The sequence below is a fragment of the Salvelinus namaycush genome, chromosome 2 (assembly GCF_016432855.1).
Source record: "Salvelinus namaycush isolate Seneca chromosome 2, SaNama_1.0, whole genome shotgun sequence".
NCBI lineage: Eukaryota > Metazoa > Chordata > Actinopteri > Salmoniformes > Salmonidae > Salvelinus > Salvelinus namaycush.
Genome location: NC_052308.1, coordinates 47011032 through 47036951, shown reverse-complemented (window position 1 = coordinate 47036951; position 25920 = coordinate 47011032). Strand labels below are relative to the sequence as shown.

Below are 25920 nucleotides of genomic sequence, written 5' to 3'. Positions count from 1 at the left end.
TATAGACATAGATTAGGAATCACTGGCCACTTTAAGGAAATTAAACACTAGCCACTTTAATAATGTCTCTGTATCTTGCATTACTCATCTCACATGTATTAACTGTACTCTATACTGTTCTACGGTATGTTAGTCACTTTAATTGTGTAAATATTGCATCACCCATCTCATATGTATATACTGTATTCTATGCTATGCCACTGTACCTTAGCCCAATGCCGCTCTGACATATATGTATATTTTTTTAATCCATTCCTTACTTAGATTTACGTGTTTTTGGGGTATATGTTGTGGAACTGTTAGATATTATTATTAGATATTACTGCACTGTCGGAGCTAGAAGCAGAAGCATTTCGCTACACCGCAATAACATCTGCTAAACACCTGTATGTGACCAATACATTTGATTTGATTTTGAACATTAGTTATAACTACTATTAATTGCTATATTTATTAGCATAAGTATTTTTTTTGTAATACTAAAGCCATTTGATTTTCACGTTTGTATACCACCATTCCTAACAGGACACACTTTTTAGGGTACTTCGATATAACGTATTTTTCGTAGCAGGTCAGAAGCATTTTCCTAACCTTAATCTCAGTCTCCTAACCTGCTTGGAAAAACTCACATCATTATCTAAATGCAGGACATGAGTGGCCGTGTTCGAGATCATCAAACCCGTGATGTATCATGACTGTCTGACCTACAAGTAATTTATTTCGTTATTTATGATGCAAGGTGATTTGTAGATGAGTCAGTCGGCAGTATCTTTCACTGTCGGCTGCAATGTCGGCTGCAGTGTTAACCCCATCCCTGAACTGTAGCAGACGGATGTCGTCATATATCCCTCTGATGCGCCTGCGCAAAGATTGATATCGAAATTAAAATCCGGTTTGTCAGGTGACTAGCTAGCTTGGATAAATTATTAATTAAACAGTAGACAACAGTATGATAGGTTAGCTAGTTATGTTGCTTGCACCAAAAGTATTGTCCGTGAAAAGTGCCGCAGAATATACAACTTGCCCTTGAATTCGAGACTACTGAAACGGTAACGTTAAAATCATTGTTAGCTATCTAACGTTAGTTATGTTTGCTGTCGAAATGTTGCAATGCTGGCTTGTTAACTACATTTCCCTGCCAACCTTGCCCTGACACATCGATGTTTGTTTTAATATTCAACATGTGAGCCACTCAGCCATGGCACTTACATAGCATCGACTATCTATATATTCTATAACGTTATTGCAGCTAGCTGGAAGCTAACGTTAGCTAGCTGGCCTGATTTTGTTGTACACAAGCTGGGTGACCCTGTCACGGTTACGTAACGTTAAACGTACCTGACGTGGAAAATGTTTGAACAGACAAATGCCGCGTTCAAAACAACTGGGAACTCGAGAAAATAAAACATCACAAAAAAATACATCGTTTTGAAATGTCATTCATCTCGGGATTGCAAGTCGGAAACACGGTATCGTCTAGAGTTCGAACTTTCCTACATGAATATCACCGATGTCATGGTTTGATCTCGTTTGTCTTGAAAGTATCAAGTGCACAGACTAGAGCTAGTACCCCTGTATTTTCTCATATCTAGCTAACGTTAGCTAATAGTTACCAATGTTAGGAAATAAGCAAACAGCTGTGTACTGAGCTGGAATAACTATTATGTATTGTTTACTTGGTAACACCCACATTACTGAAGTTATAACATTTGCCCCTAGGCCTTGAGTGCATTATGCTTGACACCGTGACTGCAGTGGTGAGGTTTGCACAATACAATGGCAGCATATTGCCAACCTATGTGGAAAACACATCAGCAATTCCTACCTGGCAACCAGAGTTTGAGGCCAACATCACCAAGCCTCATCGATGTCTCCAGATCCTATACGAGGACATTGGCAAGTCAAGGTAAACCAGATAGGACTGTGTTTGCTGTGCATCTTTTGGACGTATTGCATTATCTCAATTCTACATTTTGAAACACTTTGTCATTCACATTGCTGGAACTATTCAATTCTGTGTTTAGTGTGGTTATGAAGACTGGTGTAGTCTAAGAAAAATGACACTTACTCTTTTGAACTAATGGCCGTATAGGCTCTACAGCTTGTAACAGGGGTTTGGATTGGTCAAAAACAAGGGTTTAGTTTCATGTCTTCATGATCTTTTGTCAATGTCTCTCGCATACAACCGTGCAGGCCAGCAGCATGCCACCCTGCATCCCACTGCTAGTGTACCTCTGAAGCTAAGCAGGGATGATCCTGGTCAGTCCCAGGATGGGAGACCAGATGCTGCTGGAAGTGGTGTTGGAGGGCCAGTAGGAGGCACTCTTTCCTCTGGTCTAAAAATAAATATCCCAATTCCCCAGGGCAGTGATTGAGGACATTGCCCTGTGTAAGGTGCTGTCTTTCTGATGGAACGTTAAATGGGTGTCCTGACTCTGTGGTCATTAAAGATCCCATGGCACTTATTGTAAGAGTAGGGGTGTTAACCCCAGGGTCCTGGCTGAATTACCACTGTGGCCATCATACCATCATCCCCAGCTTCCAATTGGCTCTTTCATCCCCCTCATTTCCCCTGTAACTATTCCCCAGGTCGTTGCTGTAAACGAGAATGTGTTCTGAGTCAACTTACCTGGTAAAATAACATATATATTTTTTTAACTCTCCCTCCTTAGAGTTCGGTTTTGGGACCTCATGCTCCTCATTCCCAATGTGGCTTTCTTCATGTTCCTGATGTGGAAACTGCCCTCAGCCAGGGCCAAGATCCGGCTCACCTCCAGCCCCATCTTCATCACCTTCTACATACTGGTAGGCAACCTCTTATATTCAAGCTTTGGAAATAGAACAGCGAGATGTACACGTAGAAAGTTGGCTTGTTAGAAATTGAATGCATACATTTCCATAATAACAATCCAGTGAGATCCTGCTTGCCGGCTCTTTTAATGGATGGCTGACCTATGTCCTTCCAGGTGTTTGTGGTGGCAGCGGTGGGAATCACCCGTGCCGTAGTGTCCATGACCGTCAGTGCATCCAGTGCTGCCACCATCATTGACAAGGTAAGGCTACTATGACAGGGCACAATTGGTGACACTCTGAACCACCTACACTTGTAGCCTGTTACAGACTTGCTGTAATAATTCATAACAACTCGAGGCTTCTTGCCACAGCCCTTGTAGATGCATAAAGGCTTTGGATTTGTAATGCCATACACAGATGGAAGTTAGCTTCCGTAAAAAGGGTAAATGTGTGCTCTGAGCGACTTGGGAATCCAGAAAAGCGTATAAACCCAGAAGACTTAACAAGTTTATTATCTCAAAAAAGAAAGCTGAGCAGTCTGATTTCTGCAACTATCAGGACAAACATCTGAGTGCTTCTTTCTTTTCTGAGAGAGTCATCTTGTAAAACTTTTTTTTTCTTTTTTTTCTGGTAGATCATAAGACTCGTTTTCAGCATTCGTACGAGCTCAAGACTCCTTATGACAGTGTAAATGCATGGAAGCATGTAAATAAAGTAATTCATTTACATACAGGTGGTTCTCAGAAAGTGTTACCCTCAAATTGGCTGTAGTGGTGAGATAGTGTCAGTCATTGAGCTGTGCTGTATCGATTGAATTTGGAGCCACACACTGCTATAAATGACTTCTTAATACACCCTGGAAACCATTGAGATTCACTGTCTGCGTCCTAAACGGCACCCAATTCTCTATATGGTGCACTAATTTTGACCAAGATCCATATGGCTCTGGTCAAAAGGAGAAAACATTAACAACACCTGCTCTTTCCATGACATATACTGACCAGGTGAAAGCTACGATCCCTTATTGATGTCACTTGTTAAATCCACTTCAATCAGTGTAGATGAAGGGGAGGAGACACGTTAAATAAGGATTTTTAAGCCTTGAGACATGGCTTGTGTATGTGTGCCATTCAGAGGGTGAATGGGCAAGACAAAAACATGTAAGTACCTTTTGAATGGGGTATGGTAGGATGTGCCAGGCGCACTGGTTTGTGTCAAGAACTGTAACGCTGCTGGGTTTTTCACGCTCAACAGTCACGTGTGTATCAAGAATGGTCCACCACCCAAAGGACATCCAGCCAACTTGACATAACTGTGGGAAGCATTGGTGTCAACATGGGCCAGCATCCCTGTGGAAAGTTTTTGACAACTTGTAGAGTCCATGCCCCAATGAATTGACGCTCTTCTGAAGGCAAAAGGTGGGGGATGCAACTTAATATTTGTTCTTAATGTTTTGTACACTGTGTATAGGGCACGTTTTCATTGGGGACCCCATTTCCCCCCCCCCACCAGAATTAATGGGAACTACATTTTTCACCCAAGATTTCTCATGACTCAACACCAAATCTAATGACACAACCTTAAAATTGCTACATTTTAGATTTTTACATCTACAAATAACCTTCAGTTTATTGCATTTTCATCTCTTATCAAAAATGAAAAGTAACCAATGAATACATTTCACATGAAAACATTTTACATATATGGCCACCCCACTGCAGTTCCCGTCGCGACCTCGACTATGAATACCGCTGATATTGGTATTGGGGTGACGTTTGGGACGATTCCGATGACTTTCCACTGGGTGATGAAATTTCACTTGTTCTAAAATACATTTGACCGAGACAAATATGATTTATTCATGATCTGAATTGTTCAATGGGGTATTTTTCTAACATTGAATTAATACAATATCGGATTGCTTAACCTAATACATCCTGTAATAGGCACCGAGCTTTGTTGACAGAGCGGTGCAGCTTTCCTCGCAGCTTTCTTGAAGATTTGACATGTGGTGGTTGTCTTCAAAGTTGTTTCTGCTGGTAGGGTTGCAAAAAATCTAAATCGGCTTGACGGTCTGAGTTAAAAGTAAAAGACTGAAAATACATTTTAAAAGCGTATTAATTTTGCACTAATTTGAAAAAAGTATACTAAAATATGAAAATTCTACATTGTCTCAATTGATCTTATCTCTATATTGTTTTATGTCTTGCGGATTTGAGAAAAGAGGACTAGTTCAACGGGAAAGTAATCCCCAGGTAGCGTTTGTTCTCGCTGACACAATGCTTTGCAATTTTCCTTATTTTTGACCACTTTTTTTCTGGCAAAAACTCCAATAACTTTTGAACAGCTTATGATAGAGACGTGATTTTTGGACCATTGGTTTTCTTAGTGGATTATCTACACAAATAACATTTGACCTATTGGTCATTAGCAGTAGGGAGCATGAAGTATTAAAGAAATGCTGTGACTTGATTAGTGATAACATGAAGATATTTCAAGAGTGTGTCTCAACCCTCTAAATGGCCTAGTCTGTCTCTTTTCCCTTCGTGTGCACTGATTTCAACAGACATGATGTGATCCTCAGAAGGTCAGAATTTGGATAGAGAAAGCTGATCTGAAAGCAGTGCTCCCAGCCTATTAATTAGTACATTTTTGTGTTCCTTCGTGTAAATTGATTTGTTAATTGTGTATCTGTGTTTCTGCTACAACAGACCCCCAGATAAATGCAGAGATGAAGGAAAGGTGATTAGGAGAGGAGGCTTCTTGAGACTATATTGAGGTTGACTCATTTTTAATGTCTCTCCTTTAGGTGCTGTGGGAGATCACCCGCTTCTTTCTGCTAGCCATTGAGCTCAGTGTGATTATCTTGGGACTGGCTTTTGGTATGTCTTCTAATGACCGCCGCAATACATTTAATTCATAAAACTCTCTTTCAATGTTTCCTTTTTCTGTATTATTATACTAATAATAATAAAATGTTTTAACTGCTCTAGGTTTATTATTATTGTTATTATTGCTTGGATAATCTTATCTGCAATTGTGTGTTGATTTAGTTTTGAATTCTTTATGCGGTGCGCTTTGCACAGGACACCGGAATAATTATTACTGTGAATTATCCCTATGAATCATTGTAATGTTTGTTTTTCCAGTAAGGGATGGGTTGCCGACTGGTGATTTTAACATGAAAATAAAATGTCATACATTTCAACTGAAAGTTCTTTACAGTAGCCTGGTTCCAGATCTGTGGGTGCTATCATTGTTAACTCCTTGTTTGGAATCACAATGAATGCCAATGAGTTGACATGATAGCAGAGACATACTGGCATCCAGGCTAACTATACACATGAAATTAAAACAAAAGCTACAAAGTACATGCTGAATAAGTCCATGACTAATGTGTGTAAGGGCAATATACTAAATACAGAATATTAGCAAATGTGCAGCGCAATGAAAATGTAAACGATGTGTAATACTGCAAACCTAAAACTACGACATCTCCCTCCGGGCTCGTCTCACTTCTGTTGTAAGACTAACACTTGGAATGACTTAGTCACCAATGATATGACTGCAGTTGCACGCACACACAGTCATATATAGTCACGCACTGTCTGTATACGCGGTAGTGTATATACAAGTTATAGTATTCTTGGAGGGGGAGGAATTAGGCTGAGCTTGCTGTAGACTCAAGAGGTATAAAGCTGACAGAGCGTAATTATTACTGTACTGCATATTCAAATGTTGTTTTCTTCAGTTTATGGTAGTATCGTAGTCGACGTAACCTCTTGCTTACGTTTTTAGAAGTTTGGGCCACTTTTGCCTTGGGGAATTGAAGAATGCCCGCTGATGTGTTTCTTCTGTCGACAGGCCACCTGGAGAGCAAGTCCAGTATAAAGCGTGTGCTGGCGATCACTGCTGTACTGGCACTGGGTTACTCCATCACACAGGTAAGACTGGAGACCGCTCACATGGCAGCCCCACAACTCTCAAACTTACACAAGATCATAACAACTCCAAAATGCCGTAATAAGAAGTGTTTTACAAATGACAAAACAAATAAATGACTGGTTAATGGAACCCCATGTGTTGACCATTTGATGGTTCTTCCTCAGGGCACCCTGGAGATCCTGTACCCTGACAAGCACCTTTCCGCCGAGGATTTCAACATCTACGGCCACGGGGGACGCCACTTCTGGTTGGCCAGCTCCTGTTTCTTCTTCCTGGTGAGCTGCCAATGGTTACAGAGCAAATGCAGCGCTGTCAAAGTTATTTTTTAGAATAATGTAATTGTATATAGTTCTACTGTTTGGAATTGTACTAATAACATGAATAGAGAGGGGTTTTCAATCACTTCTGTTTTGAGAATTGTTAGAATTGGATGTCTTTGTGCCACCCGTTTGGTCCTCTAATTTTGCTGTCTTGTTATTTGTAATGCAAGAAGGCACCAATTTCACCAATGGGTTTCTGCATGCTAGCACATACCCACAGACTTCCGGTCATTGTGCTTATGCTAGTTAGCATTGACTCGCAACCCTACCTCTAACTTCCTTCATACTGGACACAGAGTCATCAAAATGGTGTCCACCAGTTCATCTGACTCTGGGGAGGTAGATGAAGGGCCTCCCGAAGTACCCCTTTTAACACTGGTCCTTGTGCTTTCAGGTGTACTCTCTGATTGTCATCCTTCCCAAAACCCCGGTGAGGGAGAGGATATCCCTGCCATGTGAGTTATTGGGACAGTTTTCTGGGTGAACAAATATCAACAGATGGCAGAGGGCTTTTTTTCAGGGTCATTTACTAATATACCAACCGTTGAGTTCCACAGTGCTGTTTTTTTATTTTATTCTCCCTGATGTTTTATGATTAGCTGGAGAGTGGCCTTGTGTTAGCATCAAAGTTGACTCACACCCCTTCTTGGCCCTCCTACCTCCACAGCTAAGAAGAGTTTCTATGTGTACGCTGGCGTCCTGTCCCTGCTCAACCTGGTCCAGGGCCTGGGCAGCGCCATGCTGTGTGCCGGTATCATAGAGGGGCTCTGGTGAGTGTCTGTACTGTGAAAAACAAGTGATGGACATTCAAGTAACTGTTCAGAGATTCAAGTAAATCATCACACTGTGATCTATGATTTATCCTAATGAAGAAAAAGGGTTGAAAAATATCGTCTTTTCAATCACACTTGCGCATTGATGGCAGCGCGTACTTTTCATTTGACGTCTGTGTTTAGTTAATCAACTGTGGCCTAACTGCAAAGCAATGGATTTATCTCGGTTTTATCTGTATCTTCAAGGCTGACCTTTTTTTATTATGACCGTGTTACATAGACCTTATAGCTGAGGGTCCAAGTCCATTTTCTAGCTGAGGGTCCAAGTAATCCCCCCCCCCCCCAATCTAATATGTATTTTTTTTATTCCTTCGAACATACTGTATTTTAAAGACCCAGTGCAGTCAAAAATGTGATTTCCTGTGTTGTGTGTGTGTGTGTATATATATTTCCACACTGTTGGAATAATACTGTCAAAATGATGATAATTCTGTTTTAGTGGAAGAGCTGTTTCGGAAAAAAAAAACGCCTGACATCACCAGGCGGTAAATTGGTTAATAGACAGTAAGAGTTCTCAACCTTTCTGCCAATAAGGTTGGCACATACCCACAGACCCCCCCAATCAGACCACTCCCAGGCAGTCTTAGCAACATTCTTGCTTGAGAAATTGATCTTTGCTAAGAAGCTATTTTTGTGTCTTTTTGACAATTTTAATTGAAAACAATCACAGTAAGGTACTATTTATTTAACCAGGTAAGTTGACTGAGAACACATTCTCATTTACAGCAGCGACCTGGGGAATAGTAACAGGGGAGAGGAAGAGGGATGAATGAGCTATTGTTACGCAGAAATGATTTGATATTCAGATAAGAATGGCTGCATTGCACCATTTAAAAAAAATATATACTTTTCCCTCAAAGTAGAGCAGCTTGTGTCCATGTTCTGATGTTTTCTGTGTAACCTAATTGAAGTCTAGTGTCATTCTGGTGCTAGGCTACAGAGATCGTTCAGTCATTGCTGATGCCTGATGTTTATCTGGGTCAGTGAGCTCCCTGTTAGTCTGTGGTTTATGTGTATCTGTGTGATTTGCAACAGCTGCGTGGACGTCACCACCTTCCTCTACTTCTCCGTGTTCGCCCCGCTCATCTACGTCACCTTCCTCAAAGGCTTCTTCGGGTACGTAGGTCAAAGGCCGAAAACTATGGCTGTCTGAAAATATTACTAAATGTCAAATCCTTGCTTCCTGTCCTTTTTTCCCTAAATTCCTCTCAAGGCTCATTGGAGGAAGAGGTCCAAGAGGGACCTTGGATCCTGTCCTCCAATGCTCTTTGAGGTTAATTGAGGAAACGAGGACAGAAGACACAGGCAAGGTTCCCCCAATGCATGATACATGTTTGGTTGCATTTTACTTCTGCCTGATGATACCATCTCTTTTCTGTCTTTTCTGTCTCCTTTTCTTCCTGTCCCTCCTTTTTCTCTCCTTGTCCTTCTTTTTCCCAACTCTCTTCCTCCTCCCTCCCTCTAGCTCAGAGCCCAAGATCCTCTTCTCCTACAAGTGCCAGGTGGACGAGCCGGACGACCAGGCAGACGTCCACCTGCCCCCCACCTCGACCTCTGGTCTGGGCCGCAAGGAGCAGCTGGAGCAAGGCTCCTTCTACTCCAGCACTCAGATAGACGGCCTGACTGCCACTGGCATGGCTGCCTACCTGGACGACGTGGCCTCTGGTCCTTTCGGGGCGGGCAGCATCAACAGCATCGACAGCGACCGCTGGAGGGCCATCAACGCCTAAGGAAAAAGTTGAGAGGAAAGGGGAGGTTAGGGGATGTATGCTAAGCTAGTAGGAGAGTGCTAGTAGGACTGGTTAAGTGGAGAGTAGTGAGGGGGGAAGGTTGGAGTTTGCTATGGCTCTCTCTCCCTCTCTGGAGAAACTGTGAGGAGGGCCCTCATTGAGGAAACTGCTCCCCCATTTCAGCTCCTGTTTGTCCTCCATATCCGTAATTTTGGCTCTTGCTGCCTGTTCCATTCTGGCTCAAACATTACATTCTTCGCAATACCTGCCTAGGATTTTTCCACAACTTCAGTCAAGTATTATCCCCCCAGTAATTGAGTGCGTGGACAACAAAGCTAAGAAGCAAATGTTATTTTAAGTGTAAAGGTAATGTCCGTTACATTCCCATCGAAGGGTTACAGCTCAGTGAGGTAAAGTCCACTAACTGTGGCTTTGTGTTAGATTTGTGACTACTTGGTAACCAGGTCGTATTGAATCACCAATTCACCGTGCCTTGCTCCCTATAGACCAGATCTGTCCTTATCACGCTAGGACCCTTCTCTAAATTGCATCATTCGTAATGTTTTATGTTTGAAATCAGTGCTTTTTTTCCAGTCTTTGATGCTTGACGTGTAATGTCATGTACCCTCATTGTATTAATTGAGGAACTCGGGCTTGAGTCTGCAGGAGCTTGGTATGCCGTGTCAAAGACCATTAGTAGTGCATCTGGTATCCATGTGATTTGCTGCTGGGGCATAGAGAGAATCAAAATGGATGCTGAGTCGCACCCGTCATCTCTACCTATTTTATGTTATTATTTACTGTCTGTTTTATTTATTTTAGTGACCGCTCGGGTTTTATGTCGATAGGTAGTTCCATCAGCGGATCAAACCTGGTATAAGAAATGTTTCTAATGACTAAAGCAACATTTACAAACCAACCGTCAAATGAGGGAGAGAGAAGGCAGGAATAGCACTTGTGGTTAGGCTATCTATTTTGCAGACCTTTTTTTACTTTAAGAAATATTCATCCCAAGATGCATTGGATTCAACTGAAAAGAAACTGAGAAAAACAAAGGTAATTTTTTTGTGACTCAAATATGAACTAATATTGAAATGTCATTTTCAATGTATGAAATTATTGAATTGGCAACCTTACGTTGCTCATGTGCTCTTTATAATTGAGCCCCGATTTCATCACAAAGAAAGAGCAACTTTAAACACAGTAAATCTGTTTGCTGATAATGCTCAGTGCGAACTGGACCAATTTGCATGAAGCACTACTTCCTTGCAGTGATCCTTCTTTGTCTGCTGTGAACTTAGTAGCCCACAACACATGGCTTGCTGTGAAACCAATTCCATTGTTTATGCCCCCTTTTGATTTTGTCACTTATTCATTCCCCCACCCCGAACGAGAATTGCCCCTTGGAATGGTGTACATTTGGCATGGTAAAACATTGTCTTGTGAGTGGAGTTCGTCGTGTGACATATAGCATCAGTATGTCATATAAAGACACGTTTATTTTTTTCATAAATGTAAGCCACCACAAAGCAAGTTTTTGTATTGCCATAGTAGTATTTTATGAGTCTTCTGCCTTGCACGTCCAAACACTTGACCTGCATCAACAAAGGAAACCCTGTAACTTGCTCTCACACAGGCTTATATTTCTAGAGAAATGTTGTATTTGAGGGTCAACATTATTGATGAAAAATTGAGTATAATAATTATAATGTGTTAGTGGGGTGTGGGTTTCAAATGCAAGTGTTGGCAGGCTACATAAGATTGAATACAATATTTAATTGAAAGGACTTTGAAAAAGAGTAAGGATACTCAGTGCCAGCAAGCTGTGAATAACTTGTAATTGTATTTAATTATGTATCATTGTAGAATATTCAACTCATATGTTGTGTTGAGGATACCATGAGACGATTAAACATGCTTCCTTTTCATTCCTATACATGTATGTCTCCCCTTGGTGGTTTCTTGTGGTACTGCAAATCGAAACGTTTCGTCTAGTCCCTATTTTTGGGGGATGCATGGCACGCAGTGTTTCGTGTGATTTGTATTGGCCAAGACGTGGAATGTATGGCATTACATGTTTTGCCTAGCCATAATATTTATTGTACAAACATAGGCCTACACGACGTTTGGATAACTTGACTTTCGGGTTGACGGGATGACTACAGAACTACAGTTCCCAGCCCCCTTATGGTCGCCTATGATACAAGATAAAATGTAATTGGAGTCCGATTATGTTATCCACCTATAGGCGTTGAGATTACTGGCCATCCTGGAAAGTGACCTTTTCTTGGAGTATTTTGTCCGCGACGCGCTGTGGCGGCTACTGTTGCTTTCACATTGTCGTAGACTTGTAAAATATACTAGTGTTAGGGCAGCGTTTTTTTAAAAATACAGGTTAATACAAGCCGACCATTGACCATGGGAGGCAGTGAAAGTACGCGGAGAAAAGTGTCATTCGGCCTGGATGAAGAAGAGAAGGTCACAGTAATTCATGGAGTTAAGGTAAGTAACGTTAAGCGACTGATTAGAAAACGGCGACTTTCATTGCCAAGTTCAAATAATTGGATATGGCGACAGAGAAATGAAATGCAACATAGATCTAATAGGCTATATTTAGTGTATCCGTGACTTTTGGTTGCATTACCGTAGCTCTAGTAAATATAGCAGGCAGTATAGAACGGAAATAGTTGTGTATTTTTAAGCAAATGCAAGTAACAGACCCGTATTCTAATGTAATGTCATGTATTCCCGTGTCCTCAAGTGAATTCGGTCACGGTTCCCCCCCAGACCGCTATGCGTCGTTGTCTGGACTTGACGGTACACTGTAGCGGCTATATGTAGGCTATCGAGAATATTTAATCGTAATGGACTCGTTCTAGGCTGCTACAATAATATCATTAGACCACATATTTTTGACAAACACAATTTATATCGCAAATATTTTAGGCTATGGCTTATAATAATGCAGGTGTCGCTTTGAGCAAATAGATTATTCCCATATCACGTGCAGATGGACCGTCAATGTAGGCCTATACGTTTGGATGCATTGTAACGAGAGACTGTCGCAATATGTCAATGTTACAACTGTAATTTACAAAAAATTGCCAATGACTTCCTTTGAAGTTGCCCTACATAAAGTTATGAAAAACTAATTTGATTTGGTCTAGGGCAAAATACAATATACAATATTGTCAACCCCACATTACATTATATAATACGTGTGCCCAAAATCAACTTGTTTCAATGAATTGGGTCACACTTATGGTGCTCTTATTACTGAGTAATTATCTCTGTATTACATAAGGTTTTGGCTACTCATTGCTATACATTAGTTAGGGTAAGGGTTAGTCTACTGTTGTAAGTGCAGTCTAACAAGGCTGTTACAATAGTTATTGGCCTATATACTATTCAGGAGTAATTACAATCCCAATACATACACTGGAAAGTGTTCAACTTTTGAAATAATAATTTGGCTATTAGTGTATATTTGACACTTAGGTCTTTGTGTATGCGCCCATTGCTTTGAATGTCCGTCTGACCGGTTTTGCACAATGTAACCTATTATTACGCAATTCACAGCTGTCAGGGGAGCTTCTCCAGCGGATGCGAGATTCGCAGGGAACAGACGGCATCAATCCACCGCCACCCCAGCCTGGCAGCCACAAACCTGCACCAGGTATGGAAGAGCGCAACAACCTAAATGCTCAACTCAACTGTGACTTTGGAGATAATGTAGGCCTTTTGGTCCCAGGGGAATAAATGTAACAGTTTTGGAGATTTTATCATGGACTACAGTAATAGTTAATTGTATTGTGATGTTAGCTGACTGTCATATGTAAGTGATTATCATGGAATTGGGAAATGGATATGATGAACCCGTTATAAAGACAATTATTAAATGTATTGCAGGTCCAAGACCTGGCCCCACTGCTGCTGAGGCACAGGAGGAGCTGCGGAGAAAGTGAGTTCAACTGCCACTAGTATACACTTTACACCTGAGAACCAACTCCATTCCTTGGTGTACAGGGTTTCCTTCCAGTCTAGTAACACACCCGATTACAACAATGTATCTTACTCAAACCTTTGCATAAATCATTTCTTGACTGACATCAATACGACTGTTGCATGTGTAGTCTTTATCTAAAGTTAGGATTTGACACCTTAGTGCAGTGTCACTCAATCCATTCCTGGAGGACCATTCTTGTGGCACCCCCGGGGGATTACTAATCGAATTTACTCTGTGATATCCTTAGATTGATCGTACTACCTTTTCAAGCGATATAATGTTTGGGACTAGACACTAGCCAGACTTAATTCTGAGAAGGAATTTGTAGACTAAGGGAGCTATCGACACCTCATGTTGCTCTTATTTACCGCCAGCAGGGTGGCAGTAGGCCATGTCAACACCATGGCTCACTATGTGATTGGAATGCTAACGGCTCATGTCTGTGTCATGCTATATGCTATGCTAATTAGCGTCTCAGTATGGTTTGACTTCTCATGAGCCACCTTTGTGACGCCATGGGCCTGTTGCCAAGGCCTAGATGAAACTGCAGTCCATGTGTTTTCCTATAGCAAGGGTGGCCAACCAGGGGTGGCTGATTAGGTATGCAGGTTTTTGCTCCAGCCCTACTATATCCTGCCTGACTCAGCTAATCAAGATCCCGATGAGCAGCTGATTAGTTGCCCAGGTGTATTAGAGCTGGGCTGGAGCAAAAGGCCTGCATACACAGTATCTCCCCACGCAGAGGGTTGGCCACCCCTACATTACAGGTTGAGTGTGTCTCATGTTCATCATATGTCCTGTGTGTAGGTTTGAGAGGGAGCAGGCCCAAGTGCAGGAGCAACTGTTTCGACTGGCCCAGAGGGAAAGAGAGGCAGCAGCAGCCACAGCAGGGAGGAAAGGAGAGGCCCACGACGGCCTGAACCCTGCTGTGCTCCGGGAGAAGGGCAAGACCCACGAGGAGCTGATGAAGGCCAAACAACTGGTGAGTCAGTGGGCTCCTCTCTGCTGCCCTCTAGGGCCCAATCCCATAATGGACTTCTATGCACTTGATTGGTATAAGCAAAATGGTAATAGCTCCACCTTGCCCTTTGATAGGCTAGGTGGACATTTCCTAATATTATACAAATCAATTCCTCTTAGATCTCCACAAGTGCATATAGTGTATGGTAGAGGTCTTCACGGATCCACCTGTACCCGAATACCCGAGACACGATCCGGGACCCGAGCGAGTCCGGATACAGAATTCCAAATAATGTCACGGGTCTCGTGTATGTGTAATTTTAACTGATTTGTCCGGAATGGCCCGTACGCGACTGCTGCAGGAGAGAGGGAGAAATTGTATAATTTATGCTGCTGCTCTTGCTTTTCACGAGAGTGGCGCGTATATCTTGTTGTTGGCCAATCATGACTCATCAAAGCGGCAATTGGCTACAGTCATATAGCATCGCTCCGTGTGTGGCAGAAGTTAGGAGCTATCTAATCAATGGAAGATGGAATTAAAATGACAGAATTAAAAGTTAAAGGAGAAGGATAGGCTACAACAACCAAGAGCCAGCAAGTAGCCAGGCTGCTACTTAATATTCTGAGTGGAGTTATTATTTGTAACTGTAGGTTTAGAAAGCACTGCAGCCTCAGTTAGCCTAGCTAGCTAATGTTAGCTAACTTAACTAGCTTCTCCCGGTTTGATGCAGTCAAGACAGGTCCTACGTAATCATATTTGATGATAGATAACCTAGCTATGGCAGCTATTAGTCTACGAGAGTGCGAGCCGGCTTGGTTGGTTGCCGTCTCTCGTTCCCTCCAGCCTGCTAGAGCGGCACCTCTCTCCCTCCTCTTGTTCTTTATCAGCTCCTGTTAATAAAGTAGCTTATAAAATGACTTTTCTGCTGCTTCCCTCAATCGTATCGAATCAGACCGGGTCTAGATCCGACCAGGTCTATATGGAACGGGTCTAGATGTCCTCGGGTCCGTTGAGAATGGGTCTCTATATTTAGAAAATGTATTTTATTTATATCGGGTCTGGGTGGGAAAGCCCCAGGTCCATTTCGGAACAGGTCCAATGTTTTTGGACCCGTGAAGACCTCTACAGTAGAGCACGTGTCAAACTCATTCCATGGAGGGCCTGAGTTTCTGCGTCTTTTCGCTCCTCCCTTGTACTTGATTGATGAAGTAAGTTCACTAATTAGTAAGGAACTCCCCTCACCTGGTTGTCTAGGTCTTAAAAGAAAAACAACATCCATGAAATGAGTTTGACACCCCTGGTGTAGGACTTCGGGGCCTATTTGGTATTGAACTTAAGCTCTTCCCTAACTCAGTTCCACATAGTTAGCACTCAGTTATCATAGAAATGAATGACATCAGTATGTCATATGTGTGAGTACCATAGTAATATCGGAGTTAATGCCCTTTGCTGTACTAGAAATGCTATAATGGTGTCTAATACCTGAGTATGTCACCTTTCATGTCAAGGGAAATGGCACAAATACATCGTATTGAGTATTAGCAAAGCGAGGTCAAAAAGAGCCCGTTTTAGGCTGGTATTTGATTAGCAATAGCCCTCTTTGAGAAAAAAAAAATTCTTAGTGTACAGTGCCCTCTGCTGGTTAGAAAATGAAACGGCGTGGCCTATGTGAACTACTGTACCTTGACCACAATAGACTCCAATGAAATGTTATTCGTCAAATGCTTTGTAAACAACAGGTCTAGACTTACATTGAAGTTATTACTTACGGCCCTTCCCAACAATGTAGAGAGAAAGACATTTTATTTTTTCTCAATTTAATTACACGTAATAATAAATACACAAGGAGTAACGATAACTTTGCTATATACACAGAGTTCCAGTACCGAGTCGATGTGCCGGGGGTACGAGGTAATTGAGGTAGATGGGTACATATAACTAGGAATAAAGTGACTAGGCAATAGGATAGATAATAAACAGTAGCAAAAAAGTTTGTGCAAAAAGTCTAGGTAGCTATTTTGTTAACTAACTATTTAGAAGTCTTATTGGTTTGGGGGTCGAAGCTGTTCTGTTGGTTCCAGACTTCGTTACCATTTTCTGGTGGTAGCAGAAAGAACAGTCTATGGCGGTTGGCTGGAGTCTTTTGACCATTTTTATGGCCTTCCTCTGGTCTTGTATAGCAGGGAGCTCAGCCCCAGTGATGTACCGGCCCATACACACTAACCTCTGTAGTGCCTTGTGGTCGGATGCCAAGCAATTGCCATACCAAGCGGTGATGCAGCCAGTCAAGATGCTGTCAATGGTGCAACTGTATAACGTTTTGAGGATCTGATGGCCCGTGCCAAATCCTTTCAGCCTCCTGAGGGAAAAGGGGCATTGTCATGCCCTCTTCAGGACTGTGTTGGTGTGTGTGGACCATCCATAGATCGATAGTGATGTGGAAACCGAGGGACTTGAACATAGTAGGTATTACAGACTGGTTCAGGGAGAGGTTGAAAAGACACTTGCCAGCTGGTCCGTCTGGCCCTGCGGCCTTGTGAATGTTAACCTGTTTAAAGGTCTTACTCACATCTGCTATGGAGAGTGTGATCCCACAGTTGTCCGGAACAGCTGATGCTCTCATGCATGGTTCAGTGTTGCTTGTCTCAAAGTGAGCGTTGAAGTCATTTAGCTCGTCTGGTAAACTAGTCCTACTTAGTTGACATTCATTTTCCACCCCAACTAAGCGTATTTCTGATAAAACACTGTGTTGTATGAAGGTGAAGGAAATTGATATTTGTGCGTGCCTGCGTACAAGCACGTGCACAAACGCATGTGGGTTTGATTGCTCAGTCAAGTCTTAAGAAGCAGCTAAATGCAGCGTACACTACAGTTCTCGAGTGCACTGACTCACTCTGGTCGTCTGTTTTACTCCCCACTCTCCCAGTTGATTTGTTTCCTTGTTTTTTTTTTAACGGAGTTGGCTTTAATGAATATTGAAATGTATTTATCTGGTTGGGTTTTCATTGCTTTGGCCACCGAGCTTAATGACGTTCTATTGGAATGAGTCACCTGAGTCTTTGGGATTGCCTTGTTTTTGTCATTTTCTTCTTTGTTTTAATGATAAATTGGTACCGTTTCTCCATGTGCGTTTGGAGAGGATAAACACCAACCTTTGCATTGTTTTTCAACCACCGACGTGATGGAATAGAAAATCACTTTTAGCAAGTTTCTTTTGACCATTGGGCTTTTTGACAGGTGTGAACCCGCTGTCAGACCGATCACAACTGCGATATTTCGGTGTGTGTGTGTGAGTCTGTCTGTGCATGCCTAGTTTGACACACCAGGTGTTGTTTTAGCCACTGCTGTGTTCAGAGTTTGATCAGAAGTGAGAGGAGATCATGCCCTGGAGATAGTAGTGTTGACACAACTGCTATTCCTCCTTCTGTTTTGCTGTCCCTCTCTTTCTCTCGTTGTCTCTGTATTCTCACATGCCTGGATCCTCTCAGATACAGACCCAACACACACACACACACACATAGGACTAAATGAGTAATGGGGAGTGATTTTGACAGCGTGCCTCTTGCTCCGTGGAGTATTTCTGAACAGTGTTACGTCCGATCCTTCTCTGACCTTTTCCTCACCTATCGCAACTGCACTGTGTTTACAACTTGTTGGTTTGGATTGTGTGTGGAGGTGGAGTGTGTGTGTGTGCGAGGGTGAAAGAGAGAGTGTGTGTGTGTGAGTGAGGGAGTGTGTATGGGTGGGTGAGAGGGAGTGTGTGTTTGTGTGTGTGAGGGCGAGAGTGTGTGAGAGAGAGATCTATATTCCATATCTGTTTTTACTATATGCCTCTGCTCATTGCTCTCTTGCCGCAAGTTGCTCTCCGTCCAGAGGCGCAGCTTGACCCTGTGCACACCTCAACTGTATGTGGGATGTGTGCTTTCTGCGGGGAGGTTGAGAAAAGAGCAGAATACATATTTCCGTTGTTCGCGCTAACATATGGACAATAAAGTTGTATTTTGTGTTTTGTATCTCAAAGTTTCGGTCTCATCTGATCGCCTTAGTGTATGATTCTCCACTAGCAACATCCTCCTATATTCAAATGCAGGTCTCCTCTCATTGTAACTATACTAACTTCTGGAGTGCACTTCTGAGAGGGAGAGAAAGGAAGAGACTGAGGGGAAGAGGAGGCATAGCAGGGTCTCCTCTCATTTGAACTATACTAACCTCAGGAGTGCACTTTTAGAATAGATGACAAATTACATTAGCATAAAACTTGTTTCCTCCACCGCTTTTTTCTTTCATTAGCACCTGCTTTCGTTCCTATCACCCCTCTCTGCAAATATACTCTTCTTCTTTTGCAGACACTACACACACACACACACACACACACACACACACACACACACACACACACACACACATACACATCCCAGAATGGGGGAATACATTCCGAGCTCACACATACAGGAATAACCATCTGCTTCAAAGACATGTTGATTGAATTTGGAGTCATGAAGTGTTTGAAAAGCTAGTTGGTGCTGACAGGTTTTCTATAACTGTGTTATAGGTGTCTGTGTGTTTGTCTCTGTCTGTTTATCTGTCTGTGTGTGTGTTTGGAGGTGCAAGTCACATCATTCCTGTACACAACCATCCAGAATCCATATGAAAGTATTCACTACCGTTCAAAAGTTTTGGGTCACTTGTCCTTGTTTTTGAAAGAAAAGCAACTTTATTGCCCATTTTAAAATAACATCAAATTGATCAGAAATACAGTGTAGACGTTGTTAATGTTGTAAATGACTATTGTAGCTGGAAACGGCAGATTTTTTTATGGAATATCTACATAGGAGTACAGAGGCCCATTATCAGCAACCATCATTCCTGTGTTCCAATGGCACGTTGTGTTAGCTAATCCAAGTTGATCATTTTAAAAGGCTAATTGATCATTAGAATACTCTTTTGCAATTATATTAGCACGGCTGAAAACTGTTCTGATTTTAAAGAAGCAATAAAACTGGCCTTTAGACTAGTTAAGTATCTGGAGCATCAGCATTTGTGGGTTCGATTACAGGCTCAAAGGGGCCAGAAACAAATAACTTTCTTCTGTAACTCATCAGTCTATTCTTGTTCTGAGAAATGAAGGCTATTCCATGCGAGAAATTGCCAAGAAACTGAAGATCTCGTACAACGCTGTGTACTACTCCCTTCACAGGACAGCGCAAACTGGCTCTAACCTGAATAGAAAGAGGAGTGGGAGGCCTCGGTGCACAACGGAGCAAGAGGACAAGTACATTAGAGTGCCTAGTTTGAGAAACAGACGCCTCACAAGGCCTCAACTGGCAGCTTCATTAAATAGTACCGGCAAAGCACCAGTCTCAACGTCAACAGTGAAGAGGTGACTCCGGGATGCTGGCCTTCTAGGCAGAGTTGCAATGAAAAAGCCATATCTCAGACTGGCCAATTAAAAGAAAAGATTAAAATGGGCAAAAGAACACAGACACTGGTCAGAGATATGACTTTTTCTATGCAACTCTTCCTAGAAGGCCAGCATCTGTGTGAGAGCGAAGTCTTGCATCTCGCTAATCTCAATATCTGCCGTGCTGCTCGTGGCAACGTCTACCTTTTTTTAAGCAGTCTTCCTATGTTTAGGCTCATAAAAAGCAGAAACGTTCCTATCTTCACCACTAGATGGCAGTAGTAGAGCTTATTTCCCATATCTAGGATATGAACCAGAATTGATCCGTGCCCAGCACAGCAACGTGTGTTGTATGCTAACCAGACTTCATTTTTTTATTCACCCCCCCCCCCCCCCCCACCTCTTTCCTGTGAGTGTGTGCACGCGCGCACGAAAAGGACTGGGAAAAATGAGCCACTGCAGTGCTTCCGACACTGTCCAAAAGAACGATGATGAAAGGCCCAACATTCATTAAAGTCAAGGCTGGGAAAAACACACACGGACACACATCCTAGCTGGCATCTATCAGCAGCTCACGCTCTGCATGTTAACACAGACACCCTGCTGCTGCAGTCTGGGGAACGGACCGGTTATGACTACGTTCTCACTCCAGTCTACACCTTCCCATCCCCATTACAGCCACTGTTTTCTACGTTGTACAATAATAGTGAAACATAAAAACGATGAAATAACACGTATGGAATTATGTAGTAACCAAAAAAAGTGTAAAACAAATCAAAATATATTTGAGATTTGAGATTCTTCAAAGTAGCCACCCTTTGCCTTGATGACAGCTTTGCAAAATATATTTTCATTTGTTAAACTTTTTTTTTAACTACATGATTCCATATGTGTTATTTCATAGTTTTGATGTCTTCATGATTATTCTACCACATAGAAAATAAACTCAGCAAAAAAAGAAACGTCCCTTTTTCAGGACCCTGTCTTTCAAAAATAATTCATAAAATTCTAAATTTCACAGATCTTCCTTGTAAAGGGTTTAAACACTGTTTCCCATGCTTGTTCAATGAACCATAAACAATTAATGAACATGCACCTGTGGAACAGTCGTTAACTTACTAACAACTTACAGACGGTAGGCAATTAAGGTCACAGTTATGAAAACTTAGGACACTAAAGAGGCCTTTCTACTGACTCTGAAAAACACCAAAAGAAAGATGCCTAGGGTCCTTGCTCATCTGCGTGACCTTGCCTTAGGCATGCTGCAAGGAGGCATGAGGACTGCAGATGTGGCCAGGGCAATAAATTGCAATGTCCGAACTGTGAGACGCCTAAGACAGCGATACAGGGAGACGGGACGGACAGCTGATCGTCCTCGCAGTGGCAGACCATGTGTAACAACACCTGCACAGGATCGGTACATCCGAACATCACTCCTGCGGGACAGGTACAGGATGGCAACAACAACTGCACGAGTTACACCAGGAACCCACAATCCTTCCATCAGTGCTCAGACTGTCCGCAATAGGCTGAGAGAGGCTGGACTGAGGGCTTGTAGGCCTGTTGTAAGGCAGGTCCTCGCCAGACATCACCGGTAACAATGTCGCCTATGGGCACAAACCCACCGTCGCTGGACCAGATAGGACTGGCAAAAAGTGCTCTTCGGGCCTCCCGGGTGGCGCAGTGGTCTAGGGCACTGCAGCGCAGTGCTAACTGCGCCACCAGAGTCTCTGGGTTCGCGCCCAGGCTCTGTCGCAGCCGGCCGCGACCGGGAGGTCCGTGGGGCGACGCACAATTGGGCTAGCGTCGTCCGGGTTAGGGTGGGTTTGGCCGGTAGGGATATCCTTGTCTCATCGCGCTCCAGCGACTCCTGTGGCGGGCCGGGCGCAGTGCGCGCTAACCAAGGGGGCCAGGTGCACGGTGTTTCCTCCGACACATTGGTGCGGCTGGCTTCCGGGTTGGAGGCGCGCTGTGTTAAAGAAGCAGTGCGGCTTGGTTGGGTTGTGCTTCGGAGGACGCATGGCTTTCGACCTTCGTCTCTCCCGAGCCCGTACGGGAGTTGTAGCGATGAGACAAGATAGTAATTACTAGCGATTGGATACCACGAAAATTGGGGAGAAAAGGGGATAAAAAAAATAAAAAAATAAAATAAAAAAATAATAAATAAAAAAAGTGCTCTTCGCTGACGAGTCGCGGTTTTGTCTCACCAGGGGTGATGGTCGGATTCGCGTTTATCGTCGAAGGAATGAGCGTTACACTGAGGCCTGTACTCTGGAGCGGGATCGATTTGGAGGTGGAGGGTCCGTCATGGTCTGGGGCGGTGTGTCACAGCATCACCGGACTGAGCTTGTCGTCATTGCAGACAATCTCAACGCTGTGCGTTACAGGGAAGACATCCTCCTTCCTCATGTGGTACCCTTCCTGCAGTCTCATCCTGACATGACCCTCCAGCATGACAATGCCACCAGCAATACTGATCGTCAGGAATGTCAGTGTTCTGCCATGGCCAGCGAAGAGCCCGGATCTCAATCCCATTGAGCACGTCTGGTACCTGTTGGATCGGAGGGTGAGGGCTAGGGCCATTCCCTCCAGAAATGTCCGGGAACTTGCAGGTGCCTTGGTGGAAGAGTGGGGTAACATCTCACAGCAAGAACTGGCAAATCTGGTGCAGTCCATGAGGAGGAGATGCACCACAGTACTTAATGCAACTGATGGCCACACCAGATACTGACTTTTGATTTTGACCCCCCCCCCCTTTGTTCAGGGACACATTATTCCAGTTCTGTTAGTCACATGTCTGTGGAACTTGTTCAGTTTATGTCTCAGTTGTTGAATCTTGTTATGTTCATACAAATATTTACACAGGTTAAGTTTGCCGAAAGTAAACGCAGTTGGCAGTGAGTTTCTTTTTTTTGCTGAGTTTAGTAAAAAATAAAAATGTTAAATGAGTAGGTGTGTCCAATCTTTTGACTGGTACTGTATATGTATTTTTAAAATGTATTTTAGTATATATTTTTTAAATTCAGGGGGTTCTGCAGCACCCTCAGCACCCCTACTTCCCGCGGCTGTGGTCGTCGGCCGTTAGCTGTGTTTTTGGACTACTGCTAGCAAGCAACGTCTCCGTGCTTGAGCGGGATAGAAAGGCAGCTCGTCAGTGGGAATGGGAGAGACTGAGAGAGAAACATAAAAAAAAGAGAGAGTGAAAGAGAGAGGGGAGGAGAGAGAGCTTGGTTGTGTTGACCTATTAGCTGTGAAATCCTTTACAGGTCTGGGGCTCGGGTTTGATTTGGAATTGGGTGATTAACCTATTGGGTGCAGTCCCATGATTTGAGTTCCTGACCCACACACTCACGCACACACCGCCAAACCCCCCTGTAAGCTCTCCTCTCCAAGGGGAACCTACACTGCGAGGAGAAGAGAAGTGAAAAGCAACTTAGGCTCCAGATCCACCCGGCCCTTATCAGTCTATGTAATCACCAGACTTGACATCTTTTGTGCATGTTAAAGCCGTTAAGCTCCATTCTCTCAGCTCTCCCCCTACTCCCCCCTTCACACATTTCCCCCCCCCCCCCCCCCCCCCCACCTTCCCTACCGATGCCAGCCTCTGGCAATTGCTGACGAGTCGACCACACGGGCTGAGGAGATTATTTTTTTTTATCCCCGCCGTGGCTCGCAAGAGGGACGTCTGGCTGCAATCCTGGCGGCGCAAAGGGCAAGTGAGTAGGTGTGGATCGGAATAATGTGAGCTCAGATCAAAAATGATTGCCAGATGTAAAGAGGCAGTGGGAAGAGGAGCGTTTTGAATGGTCTCGTTTGATTGACAACCACTGTGTGTTCCAGTGGATTTAGGTTCTGAGATAAGGGTCATAGTGTTCAAATGGGGACAGAGAGAGAGAGTGTGATGACGACAATGTTTTTGAATTATCAAAATGGGGTTCAGTGTATTTGCTCCTGTTCATGACAGTGCCTGCTTTTGTTCCAGCCCTGTTGTAATGCACTTGATTCTACTCATCAGGAACTTGATTGCTGATTCAGAGCAGGAATGGAGCAAAATCCTGCACACCAGGAGAAGGGTTGGCCAACCCTTAATACAGTAGTATTAGGTCCTAATTGGGTCATAACTGGATTCTAATATACACAACATAAAGTATGTGGACACCTGCTCGACTCATTCCAAAATCATGGGCATTAATATGGAGTTGGTCCCCCCTTTGCAGCTATAACAGCCTCCACTCTTCTGGGAAGGCTTTCCACTAGATGTTGCAACATTGCTGCGGGGATTTGCTTCCATTCAGACATGAGCATTAGTGAGGTCGGACACTGATGTTAGGCGATTATGTCTGGCTCGCAGTCGGAGTTCCAATTCATCCCAAAGGTGTTTGATGGGTTTGAGGTCAGGGCTCTGTGCAGGCCAGTCAAGTTCTTCCACACAGATCTCGACAAACCTTTTCTGTATGTACCTCGCTTTGTGCACAGGGGCATTGTCATGCTGAAACAGGAAAGGGCCTTTCCCAAACCTTTGACACAAAGTTGGAAGCACAGAATCGTCTAGAATGTCATTGTATGCTGTAGTGTTAAGATCTCTCTTCACTGGAACTAAGGGGCCTTGCTCGACCCAATGAAAACAGCCCCAGACCATTATTACTTCTCCATCAAACTTTACAGTTGGCAATATGCATTCGGGCAGGTAGCGTTCTCCTGGCGTGATTCATCACTCCAGAGAAAGCATTTCCACTGCTCCAGAGTCCAATGGCGGCGAGCTTTACACCACTCCAGCCGACGATTGGCACTGCACATGGGGTTCTTAGGCTTGTGTGCGGCTGCTCGGCCATGGAAACCCATTTCACGAAGCTCACGACGAACAGTTATTGTGCTGATGTTGCTTCCAGGGGCAGTTTGGAACTCTGTAGTGAGGTTGCCACTGAGGACAGTAGATTTCTACATGCCACGGGCTTCAGCACTCGGCGGTCCCGTTCTGTGAGCTTGTGTAGGCTACCACTTCGCGGCTGAGCCGTTGTTGCTCCTAGACATTTCCACTTCACAATAACAGCACTTACAGTTGACCGGGGCAACTCTAGCAGGGCAGAAATTTGATGAACTGACTTGTTGGAAAGGTGGCATCCTATGACGGTGCCACATTGTAAGTCACTGAGCTCTTCAGTAAGGTCATTCTACTGCCAATATTTGTCTATGGAGATTGCATGGCGGTGTGCTGGAGTTTGTGCACCTGTCTCTCTCCATCCCTCTCCCTCCCTCCCACTCTCTCTCCATATTATTCCACCAGTCTGCACTTAGAATAAGCAGGCTGATAAAGTGCTAATTCATTTAGCATCCCTGAGCTATGTGAAGAGTACACACATTTAATGAGCATACAGATAGACTAACTAATTTACGCCTGTAATTCCACTCTGTGTGTGCGCGTGTGTGAGTGCGTGGAAGCACAGATCAGGACAGTGCCTGGTCCATTCAGAGAAGGTGTATATGAGTGTTTTAGACTGAAAAGGAGAAGACTGAGAAAAGGGTTTACTGCATGTGTTTCTGTAAGTAAGATTTATTTTTGGCTTACTGTATCTGTGTGTACCTGGAGCTCGTACCTATTATTTTCAGATGGGGGTAACCACTCAGAAACAATTTAAACCCAGAAACCTCTCTTCTACACATTTTACTTTCAGCCCTTAGACATTCTCATAACCTGAATTTGACCTATTCTTCAACCTTTACATTCTATTAACTTCTGAAAATGACAGGGCAAAACATGCACACAAACTGGCACAACCAGTTTACCCGGTATTACTGGAATTGTTTTGTATCTCTTTCCTTCCCCTTGCTCTCTTTTCACCTTTTATCTCTACCGCTGTCACTTTCTATGTTCATCTCTTCCCCTCTCACTTTCTCTCTCTGTATCTGTATATATCTCCTCTCTCTCACTTT

The 25920-nt window shown here is 43.4% G+C and overlaps 2 protein-coding genes across 3 annotated transcripts in view; both read left to right on the top strand.

The window, feature by feature from the left end:
• The first annotated feature begins 854 nt into the window (after positions 1–854).
• tpra1 (transmembrane protein, adipocyte asscociated 1) lies at positions 855–11559 on the top strand. Of its 2 annotated transcripts, none has more exons than XM_039014516.1 (11): positions 855–1049; positions 1720–1906; positions 2673–2805; positions 2967–3053; positions 5603–5675; positions 6658–6737; positions 6903–7013; positions 7453–7513; positions 7726–7828; positions 8927–9007; positions 9357–11559. In XM_039014516.1, exons 2-11 carry the CDS (start codon positions 1734–1736, stop codon positions 9619–9621), a joined length of 1167 nt encoding a protein of 388 aa, XP_038870444.1. In that variant the 5' UTR covers positions 855–1049; positions 1720–1733; the 3' UTR covers positions 9622–11559. The 2 variants fall into 2 exon arrangements, with proteins under 2 accessions (XP_038870444.1, XP_038870452.1); XM_039014524.1 differs by lacking the exon at positions 855–1049 and adding an exon at positions 1212–1469.
• Positions 11560–11898: 339 nt separating this feature from the next.
• LOC120064135 (MICOS complex subunit mic25a-like) overlaps positions 11899–25920 on the top strand; it is a 51764-nt gene continuing 37742 nt past the window's right edge. The window contains exons 1-4 of the mRNA XM_039014503.1: positions 11899–12123; positions 13201–13297; positions 13531–13582; positions 14435–14609. Coding sequence (XP_038870431.1) covers positions 12040–12123; positions 13201–13297; positions 13531–13582; positions 14435–14609 — 408 coding nt within the window. The 5' untranslated portion in view covers positions 11899–12039. The remainder of the gene's footprint in view (positions 12124–13200; positions 13298–13530; positions 13583–14434; positions 14610–25920) is intronic.

Coding starts and splice junctions, on each gene's coding strand:
- tpra1 (XM_039014516.1), top strand. CDS start 1,734: ATGCTTGACACCGTGACTGCAGTGGTGAGGTTTGCACAATACAATGGC. Junction 6,738..6,902: donor TGGGTTACTCCATCACACAG/GTAAGACTGGAG, acceptor GTTCTTCCTCAG/GGCACCCTGGAGATCCTGTA. Junction 9,008..9,356: donor TTCCTCAAAGGCTTCTTCGG/GTACGTAGGTCA, acceptor CCCTCCCTCTAG/CTCAGAGCCCAAGATCCTCT.